This window comes from Micrasema longulum, unplaced genomic scaffold, assembly GCF_059751315.1.
Source record: "Micrasema longulum isolate JH-2025_06_02 unplaced genomic scaffold, ASM5975131v1 h1tg000958l, whole genome shotgun sequence".
Classification (NCBI taxonomy): Eukaryota; Metazoa; Arthropoda; class Insecta; order Trichoptera; family Brachycentridae; genus Micrasema; species Micrasema longulum.
The window spans coordinates 178,017-194,202 of record NW_028278149.1 but is presented as its reverse complement, the minus strand read 5'-3'; the positions used below and the strand labels follow the sequence as shown (position 1 = coordinate 194,202).

Genomic DNA, 16,186 nt, shown 5'->3' with positions numbered 1-16,186 from the left:
AACAGCACGTCTTGCAGCTACAGAGCGCATGGACAATTAGAAATCTACAATATTTTGAGTCTGTCCAAATTTTGTAGACAAGGACTGGATTCAACTCCCTAGGGAGCAGTTTATATTAACATATTACAACAGAGATAAAGAACATTTAAGAAAAGGTTATTTAGAAGTCTAGGCATCTACAGGGCTTATGATCATAAGCTGATAATAACGATCATAAGCGTCATAAGCCCTGTAGATGCCTAGACTTCTAAATAACCTTCTCTTAAATGTTCTTTATCTCTGTTGTAATATGTTAATAAGAAATCAAGCCCCTATTTACATTTTTATTTTTATTTTTTTATTTGAAAATGAAGTTTAGAGTTTAAGAGATATTTTTTAAAAAATAAAAATAAAATTATAAAATTAGAATTTAGATAACAACAAGTCTTGCAGCGACCTTTTTTATCTCAACAGAGACCAATGAAATAACCCTTTCGACAATGTTTTGAGTTTATTTATGCTTTATTAAGTTTAACAAATTACAACAGGGATGAAGAATACCTTAAATAAGGGAATATGGATGTCGAGGCATTTACAGGGCTTATGACCTGTCATTGGCTGGTTCAAGTGGCCACTTTACACACTGTGTAACATTCACTATTTTAACATATTACAACAGAGATTAAGAACATTTAAGAGAAGGTAATATAGAAGTCGAGGCATCTACAGGGCTTATGACCCGTCAATGGCTGTTTTAAGTGGCCACTTAACAACTGTGTAACATTCGCCATTCTGCCCATATTTGAACATCTATATTCCTTCAATTCTTTCATCTATTGATGTTTGTGAAGTTAAAGAGCTAAAACCTTTATTTATGCGGGTGAGATTCATCTAATTTGATTATTTCACTTACATACTAGACTAGGCAACGCCCGAAAATGTTATTTTTTCAATTTCTATACTTCTTCACGGACCAGGTGAATTTATCAACATTCTATATTACCTTCTCTTAAATGTTCTTCATCTCTGTTGTAATATGTTAACATAAACAGCTCCCCAGGGAGTTGAATCCAGTCCTTGTCTACATAAACTTATACAAACTCAAAATACTGTTGATTCACCATTTTGCCTATGTTTGAACATCCACATTTCCTCAAGTCTTCCATTTGTTGATTTTAGTGAAGCTAAAGACCTGAAACTTTATTGTTGTGAAGAGATTCGTCTGAATGAATTATTTCACATACTAGGCAACGCCTGAAAAACCATTTTCAATTTTTAAACTTCATCTTGGACCAGTTAGTTTATAACATCTAAACTAACAAAACAAAACCGACAAACCATCAAGCCGTTTCCCCGTAGGGATAGGCAGAGATGATAGATCGCTATATCACTCTATCTTGGCATACAGGCTTCGCTTCCTCTACATTCATGCATCTTCTCATGCACGCACGCCGATTATTCCTACTTTTGACATGTCCATCTTCAAGTATTGAAATACACTGCAATACAGTACACCTAAAATATTTAACATGTTTTTTTTTTTTTTTTTACTATAAAATAATAATAAAACAGAATATTAAAAAAATAAAGCATAATTACATATCAATGAAATACATATTAATAGAAAAATAGTAAACAAAAAATCCCCACAAAGGCATGGCCTGTTCGTGGGTATACAAAAAAATGGTAATGAATTTTAGCTCCTATAGTAAATAATGGACAGTTATAATGTTATGTTTTTTTATTTTTTTTTACTTATTTACAATTTATAAAACCCGTTAGGGTTACATTAGAAATTTAATATTGTCAAGTCATTTTATATCTCGTCTAGTCTAGTTAGTTCAGTCATCATGTGCTTTTTCAGATTGATTTTAAATTTGTCTCCAGTAAAAGTTTTCAAGTAGTAAGTAAGTCGTTGTAGTGTTTAAGTCCATTATGTAGTATTTTTGACTGTCCTGTGTTCGCCTTTGCTTTTTTAATATGATAGTGTTGTTGTTGTCTGTGTTGTATTTGTGTATGTCAGCATTTTTGACTAATATTATGTCGTCGTCTTGTATGTTTCCCAGTGTTATTTTTGCACAATTTTTAAGGTCTCAATTTTAGTCAAGTAGTTTATGTCAAACTGTGTGTTTTTTTGTACAGTTAAGTCGTAGAGGTCAGGTAGGGTAGGTTGTATGTTAGTTTAAGAATTTTATTTTGTTGTCTTTGTATTCTTGTTATGTCTGTCTTGTTACCAAACAATATTAAACATACTGAGTTAAATACAGGAGTGAGACGTTTACTTAAATTATGGTTATTAGAAAAAAGTTTTTTGTATTAGTGATAGTTTTTAATTTGTGATAATGTAATATATAATGTTTTTTAAGTAAAATAATTGTTAATGTAGGTTAAGTGTGAATTATCGATGTAATTTATAAGAACCTGCTGACGAGTTGTATGCACTCATATGCAACTCAGCAGGACTTTAATTTAAGACTATTTTGTAAATATAAAAAAAAAAAAGAACAACTTGATCGTGCCATGTCTTTCTCGGACTTCCTCGTTTTCTGCATCCTTCTACATTCGCATCGTAGATCCTTTTAGCCGTTCTCTCGTTGTCCATTCGCTCTACATGTTCCAACCCCTTTCTCGATTCTGTCGATAGTGCATGTCTCAGCCTTGCACAGTTCACGGATCTTGACATTTGTGCACCTGTAATACATTGTTTTATCACACATTCGCTTGAGGGATCGCATTTTGACAGCATTTAAACTACTTTTATCATCATTTTCCAATTCCATACTTCGCTGCCATACATTAGAATCGGTACTAGAACTCCATTGTGAACTGCTAGTTTAGCCTCCTGCGATAAACATTTGTTTGCCAAAGTATATTTCAGTGCACCGTTCACCCTGTTCCCGGCACTCACCTCCTTTCCATCCCCAGTAAACATACTTCCCAGATACACAAATTCTTCTACCTGATTCAGAATATCTCCGTTCACACTGATCTCACATTTAGTTATATATATATAACAGAAAATAATTAAAAATACGTGTACAGTTTTATTCTACTTTTATTTATAAATTTTTACCAGTGACCAGGTTTCGTCGCGACTGACATCGTCAGACTGGTGGGAGACTAAACAAATTTTCATGTTATATACAAGTGCAAAAAGATCTTCTTTAAATTCACTTGAAATAATCACAGAAAAACGAAAATAAAATATGTACATTGTTGTCTCTGTTTCTTTCGTAATTTTATCTCACGGTCGATCGCCATCTTTTTCCCCCGCCGTAATTCGCAACAAGTGCGAAAAGGTCAGCGATTGCGAGTTATGCAAGCCATTTCTATGCTCTATTGTTTTGACTTTTGACAGTTATTTACGCGGCAAACTGACAAAATGGCGGATGACTTTCACTTCTGGAGCTGCAAAATTGTTTGATTTAGGGAAATTTCAGATGCTTTGTATCATTATTCACGGATTTTATCTGTGAATATTTTGTAATGTTTGGCCATAAAAGTATTAGAGAAAACTTTCGGAATAAACATCATCGCGGCTGTCAAATTTCAAAACCTAGTAAGAGAAAAATAATTTTAAAAATAACGTTTTTGCCATAGAATTAGTAAATCGAGTTTGCATTCATCGTGCTGTGTCCAAAAATTGACAAAACCAAGGCTTTTCTGTTGCATTTAATTTTTACTGGAAAAGATGTCTTCTGTTGGCTTGGGGGAGGCTACCCAATATTCTCGCCATGTGCGAAGTTGCTTATCCTTCGTTATATCGAGGAGATTAACTACTGGTACGAAATCCCGATGGGAATCTTACCCTTCAGGGAGGGTTACCTTTCTTTTATTTCCTTCAATCCGTCAGCGCATAAAATCTTCTTGGGTTATCCCCGGACACTGGACTACGCAGTTTATATCAAGTCATGGTAAATTTGATGGCAAATTATTTGTTTTTAATATTGTTGAATCTCCTTTGTGCTGCTGTGGATATCCTAATCAGCCTTCTGAACACATCCTGTGGTCTTGTCCCTTTCCCCCTCTCTATGATTACTAAATGGAGCTTCTTGCTACTATCAGTGACCCTGTTATAGGTCCTGTTGGATAAACAGATCCAGTGGCTTCCAAAAAGAATTTTAGGGCTTTTACAAGTTATGTAATCATTTCGGCGAATGGATCACGTCCAATCAGTTTAATCCCATTCAGTGAAAATTCACTTCCCTCTTTCTCCAGGTGACCTTTCTTCTACCAGATTACAGAGAGCTCCTTCGGGCGGCTTTTCTCGTTCGGCCACGAGCAACTTTTCCGTGTATGTGGGCACCGCAAGGAGCCACTTATGTCCTCAGGTGCGATTAGCGTTATGTGGTGGGCAAGGATCCCCGGAATGGACCGCCTCATTTGCCAACGCGTCCACTTTGCTACCAGGAATACCACAATGGCTAGGGATCCAAGGCGTAGCAATGTTTTTATTAGATGCCTCTGATAAAGGAAGAATATATCGAGTTTCCATGCAGAGTTCGTCTTCGGGATAAGAGGATGGGGGGAATTAGATTTTTAGAGGGTAAATTTAATGATTTGAATCTAAGCTTAATTTTTGTCTTAGTTGAAAAGCCGATGAACTTCCTAATTTATTTATTTATTAACGGACATTGTCCATTTAAACAATTTATAAGGTTTTAATATTACAATAAAAGAATAGTTAAAAACATTTTTTAAAAAGAAAAGAAGCATTGACAAACATAAGGCACATCGAGACAAGATCTGGACTATTTATTTAAACCAAAAAAGTTTAGACGATCTTATCTCGAGTTAACAATACGACAAAGACGGGTCATTGGAGAATTAAGGCCATAGTTTGTTCTATGCTGATCGATGAACAGTTCTTCGTTGTTTCTCAACATACGAGTCGGAATATGGAATTTTACTTGTACCAGTAATGATGGAACATCGATTATACTATTTAGTATGCCGAACATATATATGGAATCAATATTAGTTCTATGTTTTTGTTGACTAGAAATATTTAACATGGACTCTATACCAGCATAAGAATAATAACCTCTCTTTAGTCCAAGCATCCACGCTACTTTTCGAAGCGAGCGATGTTGGACTGATTCAATGTGATTTATGCGATTGACATAGAATGGAGACCAGACCACTATTCTAGGAGGCATATTCTAGAAGAGGGCAAACAGTCGAGCAATAAAGAGTTTTGATTGTACGGGCATGAGTAAAATCAGAGGATATTCTGTTAATGAAGCTAAGTTATTTCAGTGTTTTATTTACTGTATTATCTATATGCTCGTTGTATGTCAGTTTATAGTCGAAAACTATTCCTATTGTGACACATTGAATGAAAGCGAGTTTAAAATGCGACAGATTAAGAATTATTGACAAATACAGCCGTAATTAGACCAATGTGCCTGTGTTTCATAATATTTATAGACGTGATTGTCATACACATCTGTGTTAGCAATTGTACGCAACTGTTGGTTAAGTGGTTATACTTTATATGGGCAAGTGTGAGAATATTGTATCTGGGTCGTTAAAAGTGAAACTTAACTCTGCTGTGAAACAATAATTTATTTTATGTATTACAACAGAGATGAAGAACATTTTTTAGAAGGGCTATGAAAGTCCAGGCATTTATATTTTATTTATTTCTAATACCCTCGCATTTCCGATAACGACATTCTAACCAGGGCTGGTTTTAGCACTACCAGCGCCCTGGGCGGGATTTCTACGGCGCCCCCTATCTTCCACCTCTTTAAACGCATACAAAAAAGGCAAGGTTTATAATGAAATACCATTTATTAAAAAAATACTAATAAAATTTTACTTTTTTAGCTTTTCTATCAACGATCTCTTTTATTTAAATATTTAAGGTTAAGTTTTCCGCAATTTCGTTTTCGATTTACAAAGATGCCAGGTTTGTGAATCTAGAATGAGATATTGTCGATCGTAGATAAGTTTTTATCAGTTTAAGCTTAAAACAATTCCTTTCCCCACTAGCAACCGTTACAGGTAGGTATAGTGATCAATATTCGCAACGCTATCCATACTTTTGGGTACAGTTCTTGTAAGTTACGATCTTTGATAAAATTCAAAACAATGACAGGATTAACCACATTCTGATCAGACAAAAATGATCTCAGACTTATGAGTTCATCACTCAACATACAACCATCTAGATTGGATTTAGAATCTACTGTTAATTGCAATTGGAAATTACCACAGAGTTTGGTAGGTAATAAAGAACTCACACGAGAGGTAGTATCATACATGATAAATATAGCGCAGGAAATTGGTAAAATAAACCAAAGTAGGGAACAAAATGCCGAACACTCCTCTAGTGGAACGGCAGGCCTGTTGACTGCTGCCAACAGACCGGCTTCTCCTGAAGAGTTTTAAGTGGTTTCCTCTCCACGTGAGCAAATGCTGAGAAGTTCCTGATTAGCCCACATTAATATATCCCTCCTGATCCCAATAGTTTAGATAAATTTTAAGATATTTAATTGCAGAAAAATCCACTTTTTGAAACATAAACCTTGTATATTATAAGCAAGGTAAATAATAAAGCAACTCCCATATAAAAAATATATATTTGAAAAAAACACAGAATTTGAGAAGGTCTGGTTTTTCCGGAATCTTTTTTATATTAAACAGAAAAGACTAAGATTTTGAGTACTCATTTAACTTTTCAAATCTTTCATTGATTGAAATTAAGGTATTGTCCAAAAAGCTGTTGAAAAATTCAACTTCAAATGACTTTTTAACACTCCTCTAGTGGAACGGCAGGCCTGTTGACTGCTGCCAACAGGCCGGCTTCTCCTGAAGAGTTTTAAGTGGTTTCCTCTCCACGTGAGCAAATGCTGAGAAGAACCTGATTGGCACACATTAGACTATCCTTCCTGATCCTAACAGTTCAGCTAAAATAAAGTTATATAATAGCAGAAAAATTATCTTTTTGAAATATAAACCTTGTATATTATAAGCAAGGTAAAAAATAATGCAGCTCCCATATAAAAAATTAATATAAAAACTGAGGATGGAAGCATGCATGGCACAGAGAGCTCGCAACCGGCCTAGGAATTGCTGGAGCACTTTTAACATGATGCGTGTTGTCTGGAACTCTAGTCTATACTCGGTCAACTCTTGTATAATGCCAGTACTCCTATATGAGTGCGAATCTTGGCACCTTACCAAAGCTCAAAACACCAAACTTCAGAGTTTTGAGAGTAAGTGCTTGAGAAGAATATTCGATTTTATAACTAACATTGAAGTCCGAGAACAGACGCAGCAGCCTCCTATGACGAGCGTCTTGAGGATGCGACGGTACACCTGGCTTGGAGACGTGCTGCGCATGCCTCAGGAGAACCTTAACCCAAGTTGCCGGTTCTTTAAACCTGCTTTATTCGGCGGAACTAAGAGAAGCTGGATTGACGCGGGAGGAGGCGAGAGTGCTGGCTGGCGATAGGGTCTCCTGGAGGCAACTGGTGATGTCCACATGCTCCACTTAGAAGCGGATGTGGAAAAGAAGAAAAACAAGAAGATACTATCAAATAAAAAATGAAAATGTATTGTAAAATTTATGTATTTAATCTCGTTTAAGCATTTGATGTGCCGCGGAATTCTAGGAAGAACTTCGGCATGTGGTATGTGAGAAAAGGTTGCGGAGAATTGACTTACATGATGGTGATGACCTGAGCTGTGCAGCAAGAGTGGACGACAAGCAGAAGCTGATGAGGAGAAGAGTACTTCCAACGGATCGTTTGGAGGCCATGGTCAGTCCTGAGGAAAAAGCATAAAAATAATTTTAATAAACAGAAAGTAACTTTTATCATAGTTTCGCGTGCTCTTTGATAGAGGCCGTTCGCCGAGTGAACGGCAAAAGAATTATAATCAGATTAGTAATAGAATATGGCGTACTCATAAAAATATCTGCACTTTTTATAATGATCGAATGCCTTTCACCAAATCCACAAGCCTCTTTATAAAATCTAATGTAAGATTTCAGACATTTTACTTAACAAATCACAACGCTGCACAGTTTAGATTCATACAAGCTATAGTCCTTAAAATATAGCTTGATTAGAATGACAGCTGTCAAACTAATTTCATTAGTGATAGGAAATTACTGATCGATTTTATCAGCTATTTCATGCAATCATGAAAATCTGTTTCCGAAAATTGATACGAAAAATGCAAAAACAAGCCTATTATAGTGTGTTTAATACCATTATTCACCAAAAAATGAGACATTCATACTTTTCAATGAATTATTTTTTTATTCGATCAATTTACATTGATCAATTTGTTCCATCTCTACCGTTTTTGCAAAATAATGTAACCTTGTAAGAACGTCGTTAATAACTAGGTTTATTTTAACAATGTTTGAGTATGTCCAAATGCTTGCAGACTGGCTGGATTTCCTCCCTAAAGAGTTGTTCATACTTAAATTTATTTCAACAGAGTGGGAAAACATTTTTGAGAGGGGAATATGGAAGTCTATGCATTTACAGGGCTTATGACCTGTCATTGGCTGGTTTGAGTGGCCACTGTGTAACATTCACCATTCTGCCCATGTTTGAACATCCACATTTCCTCAACTCTTCCATCTGTTGACTTTTGTGAAGTAAAAGAGCTGAAACCTTTATCACGTGGATGAGATTCATCCGGCTGAACCAAATCACCTACTAGGCAACGCCTGAAAACTATTTTACAATTTGTATACTTCTTTTAAAAGGTAGTAATTCAACAATGTTTGAGTATGTCCAAATGCTTGCAGACTGGCTGGATTTCCTCCCTAGAGAGTTCCCTCCCCGCAGAGAGGAAAAACATTTTTAAAGAGGGAATATGGAAGTCTAGGCATTTATAGGGCTTATGACCTGTCATTGGCTGGTTTAAGTGGCCACTTTGCACACTGTGTAACATTCACCATTCGGCGTTGAATAGACATACTCAAAGAAACGGAAATTCCTTTCTCAAAAATGTTTTCCTTCTCTGTTGAAATAAATTTAAGGTTTCTTTTAGTTTTAAAGCTGATTTTATATATTTATGTTGATTTATGTTTTAAAAAAAATAAATTAACACGCCAGATGCAAATGATTTTTCGTGTGTCAATATAAATAACTCCTTAGACGTTACTACAAAGTTATGTCGTCACTTTTTCTGACAACTGTCATTCTAATCATGTTACATTTTAAGGACTATAGTCGCATGAAATAAACTTTTGAATTATTGACGTCGACGCGCGATCAAGTTTTACTCCATCCATGATATTCAAATGAGGAACTTCAGCCCTACGGGAAATTGGATACATTTTTTTTTTTCTTACGCGGGGTAAAAATTAGAGCCTTAAATTGTACGGCAAAGTTTCTTGAAAATGCACAGAAAAAAATAATAAAAAATATTTTGATAAAAACGCACTATTTTTAATGACGTCACTGGTTCATGTGAATCAACCTATGATCTGAGAGCTATGGAAGATTTCCGGTCTGCTTGTCGCTTCTGGACCAATGGGAAGAACTGAATGAGAATAAGCGGAAATGAACCTCTGACGTTACACGCGGAGCTATTTCAGAAATACAAAACTTTGAAAAATCGTAGCGCCGATAATACGATATAAAAAAATTAAAAAAAATTTTTTTTTACTTAGTTTAACAGTCTATTAACAATTTTTTTTTTTTAAAAAACCACTGAACTTCCTCATTTAAATTACGAGCAACTTCTAACTCTTTTTTATTTAGTTAATATTTATTTTCAGTTCACAAACAGTAAAGATATCACAATATAAACATAATTTATAAAATAAAAAAATAATAACACTAAACATCTTTCACCAATAGTCACAAAAGAAAAATTAAAAATTGTATAAAGATTAAAATTTAGTTTTCATTATATGTTATTAAAGCAGTTTAAAAGTTTCATTTAAGATAGATGCAAGAATGGGAAGTATGTTTACTAGGGATGGAAAGACCGAGAAAGATATTGAAAGGAGGGTGAGTGCCGGGAACAGGGTGAACGGTGCACTGAAATCTACTTTGGTAAACAAATGTTTATCGCAGGATGCTAAACTAGCAGTTCACAGTGGAGTTCTAGAGCCGACTCTAATGTATGGGAGCGAAGTATGGAATTGGAAAAATGATGATGAAAGTAGGTTGAATGCTGTCGAAATGCGATCCCTCGGGCGAATGTGTGGTAAAACGAAGTATGACAGGTGCACAAATGTCGAGATCCGTGAAGTGTGTAAGGTTGAGACTTGCATTATCGACAGAATCAAGAAAGGGGTGCTGCGTCGGTTTGGACATGTAGAGCGAATGGACAGCGAAAGAACGACTAAAAGGATCTACGATGCAAATGTTGATGGATGCAGAAAACGAGGAAGACCGAGAAAGAAATGGCACGACCAAATCCAACAAATACTTAAAGATTGACATGTCAAAAGTCGGAGTAATCGGCGTGCGTGCATGAGAAGATGTATGAATGTAGAGGAAGCGAGGTCTGTATGCCAAGATGGAGTGTAATGGCGTTCTATCCTCTCTGCCTACCCCTACGGGGAAACGACGTGATGGTTTGTTGTTGTATTAATAAAATCGTAGTAGTAATAAGTTTTTTTTAAATGCATACGAATAAATTATAGTAATAATAGTCGCAATAAATAACATAAATTAAAAACAATGCATACTCTTATTTAGTGTATCTGTTTTATTATTTTTGTATGTGTTAGTTAAGGTGAGTATCAGGGGTAAGCTCTCCCAATAACCGATTATTTGCAGCTTACCATATTTTTTTACATCGAAAGTAATGTTTTATATTACATTATTTCTAGGAAAAAATATATCACGAATATAGTAACAATAATCATACATTGCATTTTTTGGGTTAATCAATTTACATAAAGTGCCATTTGTTATATATTATTTATGAAATATAAAATAGACCTTTTATTATGTGCCAAACTACCGCTATAGACATTTTATCAGAATTTTTGCAGCTTACCAATCTGAACTCACCGCTCGCTACTGCATACATATATTTAGGGTATGTGTATATGTGTATGGGTGTGTGAGTATTGTGTGCATGCGAGAGTGTGTAGTGAATATAAGTGGACTTATTGATCAATGATTATAAAAAAATATCTGTTTTTTAAAAAAAAAACCTTAATGAGGAAACGAAGAAAAAAACTTAATGAGAACGCTCCGATATAAAATTTCTGTATTATATATTAAACTGTAAAGTAGATACTAACCTCAACATATTACAACAGAGATGAAGAACATTTAAGATAAGGTAATATAGAAGTCTAGGCATCTACAGGGCTTATGACCTGTCATTGAGACTTCTATATTACCTTCTCTTAAATTTTATTCTTAAATAGTAATGTTAACAGCTCCCCAGGGAGTTGAATCCGTTCTTTGTCTACAAAAATTTGGACAAACTCAAAATATTGTTGATAAATCCACCTGGTCCATGAAGAAGTATAAAATTGAAAAAATCACATTTTCAGGCGTTGCCTAGTATGTAGGTGAAATAATTCAATTAGATGAATCTCACCCGCATAAATAAAGGTTTCAGCTCTTTAACTTCACAAACATAAACAGATGAAAGAACTGAAGGAATATAGATGTTTAATGGGTAGAATGGTGAATGTTACACAGTGTGTAAAGTGGCCAAAAACCAGCCATTGACAGGTCATAAGCCCTGTAGATGCCTAGACTTCTATATTTTCATATCAGTTGTAATATTTTAATATTAACAGCTCCCCAGGGAGTTGAATCCAGTCCTTGTCTACAAAAATTTGGACAAACTCAAAATATTGTTGACAAATCCACCTGGTCCATGAAGAAGTATAGAAATTGAAAAATAGCATTTTCAGGCGTTGCCTAGTATGTAGGTGAAATAATTCAATTAGATGAATCTCACCCGCATAAATAAACGTTTCAGCTCTTTAACTTCACAAACATCAACAGATGAAAGAATTGAATTAATAAAGATGTTCAAATATGAGCAGAATGGTGAATGTTACACAGTGTGTAAAGACGCCACTTAAACCAGCCAATGACAAGTCATAAGCCTTCTAGACTTCTATATTACCTTCTCTTAAATGTTCTTCATCTCTGTTGTAATATATTAATGTTGCAACAATTAACTTTGCAACAATGGCGATTGGACTCATAAAGGTAATAAACCACAATCAGTGATCGAACATCCCATTTCCAAGACAAACAAAAACGATCTTTTTCCGAGTACCTTTGCCTCGTACATGACACGTAAGGCTACTAAATACAGGGGTCTAAATCAGTGGCGAATGGTGATTTTATTTACAGGTAAGCTATAAAAAGTAAATATATATTTGTACCTACATAGGAGGTACATAATATAATGTAAGTAATATATACCATAAATTGATATTTTTCTGTGATTCTGTGTGATACAACAACTCTCATCCATGAAATCAACTCAAACTATGTAACTTCGTGATATATTATATTATAAAGATATATTATCTATTACTTTAATATATAATTCATTATAAAAAACCAAAAATACCACTATGAATTCAGTCGATATTAGGTATTCAATTAAAATGTCAACTGGCCGCATTGTTCTAGTGATTACTAGTTCTTAAAGCGGCCGCGTGGAGTGCTATATGTCCTGCACTATGACGCATGATAGTTATTATGGTCTTATCTCATAAGTACCATCCCAAAGAAAAATGGTCCTTAATAAACAATGTTTGAAATACTGTTTTCCAAATCAAGAATCTTCAAATGATTTGTGTAATCTGCAAGTTTAATCTAGGAGAAAAAACCCGCACTGGGGTTAATACATTCAAAATATAGTATACTTATTTGTATGAAAAAATAAGCTGGAATAATCGGCTAGTTTCTTGGCTCACCGCAGGCGCTAGACGCGCTTTATTAAAATTTATATTTATATTAGGATAAAAATACAAACGATGGAAATGATTTAAAATAAATGGTAATTATTTATTTGTTTTTCTGTAAATAAAGTTACAATAAAACATTATTATGGTTAGTTAAATATAATGGTAAGCTGTGCATAATCGCTTCTATACACGGTTCGCCCCTGGTCCAAATATATATATTTTAAAATATATGTTAATGTTAACAGCTCCCCAGGGAGTTGCATCTAGTCTTTGTCTACAAAAATTTAGACAAACTCAAAATATTGTGGATAAATATCGACAATTTGATTACATAAAACTTATAATTTGACCGAGTTAAATTATTAATTGTGTTTATATGAATTTAAAATGCAAACATTTATGACATAATATGTTCAGAGTGCCGTTTCACAACATTACAAGTGTAATATTATCATAATAATAATAATTTTTTACTAACCATAATATACAATGCGATAAATACAAAAATTATGGCAAAGGTATGCGTGGTTAAATGGCGGACTTATTGCCACTAGAAATTTCTTACAATCTAACTTAAACTAAACTAAAAATACAACAATAAAAAATATTTTTAAAAATTGAAATTTAAAATTAAATTAAAATTAGACCATAACTAAAAATGGAAAGACAATAAAGGTGAACTAGTTAAACGAATTAGAAAATGTACATACATATTTATTTGATTAAGGAATATTTTTAAAACCAATAATTTGAAAATAGCTTACTACTCAATTTTACAATCTTTGTTACAATGGTAGAGGAAGGGTGTACAAAATGACATAGATTTTTTGTAAAATGAAAAAAATAATTGTTAACATATTTAGTAAAAAATCTCTTTGGTTCAAAATGTACACTATTTTTTGACATGTTAGCACTGTTGTTGTAGGAAAAAATACAAATCTATCAAATAAAAATACAAAAATAAAAACATACTGCAAAAAACCGTTTTCCCCCACCGGGTGTACAAAATGACATACGATATATACTTGGATGGGATGATTATTCAACCCTTTTTAAAAACAGAATTGAAAAGTTTTTTATGAATATTAAATAATTTAAATATTAAATGCACACTTCACAAACAAAAATCTTGTTTTTTTTATTTAAACCAGCACATTCTGCATGAACCCAGTTTCCACACTTCATGCATTTTAACCATGTTTCACTTGGCTTTGATCTCGAATATAACTCAGTACAATAAATGCATGAGCAGTCATCTTCATCGTCTGTAAGTAGAAGGTCTTCAGTGTCTGAATCAATAATCAATTTTTCACATATACTTTGTTTTATACTTTTCCGGGATATGTTTTTTGGAACGTTTAGCTTTAGCCTCTGATATATTTGGAGTTGTATTCAAATGTCATGTTTTACGCACATAATTGCGAAACATTATTATTCTTCTAAAGAAAAAAAGGTATTAAGTGGGGAAAAATGACATAGTATGTCATTTTACCCTACCGGTACATATGTCGTTTTGCCCCACTACTTGAGTTTTTAAAAACATTAAGAAATATCACATTGACCTTAGTAATTTTTTTTTTAAATATTGTTTTTCATGAAGATTAACAATTACACAACATATCCTTTCAGTTTGTGTTGTAGAATAAAACAAATAAAAAAAAATTCATTCATTTATTTATTCAGATATTCAGAACGTTACAGAAAAAAGACCCAATTCATTCTTAATACAATAATAGATCACAAATTACAGTAGATAGTTATGTTATTAAAATAATATAACAAACTGTAAAAAGAAAAATTAAAAGTTAAAAAGTGCTTTCCTAAGGGAAGGCCCACTGTCGTGAAATATGTCGACATCCGAGGCGATGCGATTAAGTAGCAAGATTGCTCTACCAATAATAATAATAATACCTTCGGTGTCCGCGCAACAAAAATATTGTTTTATTTCACAAAGTGACCCGCAACACGTCCTCCTCGGGCGGTCGCCATAAGCGTACAAAATATTGGTGAGTATTTATGTGTCGTACCAGTGCTCATTCTTGTGCAGGTTCAAACATGACCAAGAGTTTGGTTTCAGAGATATGATTACTATGTCATTTTACCCGCCTATGTCATTTTGTACACCCTTCCCCTACGGGTCTAGTACCCCTCGCATTGAAAGTGACAAAAATTTTATTCCACCGAGATGAAAAACGAATGCCTAGATGCACAGAGAATGTGTCTAGATTCTGCTCTATTAACATGTAAAAGCATCTGGGTGTCCAAATGTTATCACTTAAAAAAAATAATTAGTTATAATATTGTTTCTATATGTTTTACTATATTTCTGAGTGTACGTATCGATACGTTAAAGGAACCGGCCTTGTAATCGCTCAGTAGATAAATACAGACGAGTGTTAAGTATACGTCTTGTCCGGAAAGACAAGCGGAGAGATTTAGGTGTAATTATGGATGAAAAACTCTTATTTGATTCCCATATTCAGGCGTCTATAAATAAGGCTTACAGAAATCTGGGCTTTATTATACGAACCACTCGACCATTCAAAACAACCGCATCCCTCAAAATCTTATATAATGCATACGTTCGCAGCCATATTGAGTTTGCATCTGTTGTTTGGAATCCTCGATATACAATTTATATATCACAACTAGATAGAATACAGAATAGATTCCTTAAACTTCTGGATCGTAAATCTCTTACATATTTGACTCGTACGAAGACTCTTCTTCCTTTCACAGTTTAACTTCCCTTACTAAACGTAGAAGCATTTCTGATCTGTCTTTCCTCTTCAAAATTTTAAACAATTTTTTCGATAGTCCATATCTCTTGGAGCGTATTTCAATCAATTGTCCCGTAAAGTCAACACGACAAGTTCATTTTTTTTATAATCCATTGCCAAAAAAAAATTATGTTCAAAACTCGTGTATTTATCGTAGCTGCTCCAAATTTAATTTACTTTGTCCCCATTTAGATATTTTTAATACAAAATTTTGTGACTTCAAAAAAAAACTTTTTGAAACACTGTAAAATGAAACATTTGTCAGAGTGTAATAAGTTTATGTTCCTTTAAATATGTTTATTTTATTATGATATCAAAATTTAGAATTGGTCAACTATATTATGAAAATCCCTCTCCTCCACTCCTCCACTCTATTTCCTCATCCCCTAACCTTCTTACGAGCTCTTTTTTTCTCTCATGTCTTATATAATATATTATTTTTCTCTTTACTGTGTAACATGTTCTCTCATTATATTTGTGAAAAAAAATAACTGGATGTATGTACTATTTTTTATATTTTGTATTCTTATATAACAAATGTTGTTTTTCC

The 16,186-nt window shown here is 33.7% G+C and overlaps 1 protein-coding gene across 3 annotated transcripts in view; it reads right to left on the bottom strand.

The window, feature by feature from the left end:
- Positions 1-16,186, bottom strand: part of pio (zona pellucida domain-containing protein piopio) — an 82,487-nt gene that overhangs the window by 37,436 nt on the left and 28,865 nt on the right. For all 3 annotated transcript variants that reach the window (XM_088232245.1, XM_088232242.1, XM_088232246.1), the window contains one exon: positions 7,654-7,755. In XM_088232245.1, coding sequence (XP_088088371.1) covers positions 7,654-7,747 — 94 coding nt within the window. In that variant the 5' untranslated portion in view covers positions 7,748-7,755. The remainder of the gene's footprint in view (positions 1-7,653; positions 7,756-16,186) is intronic.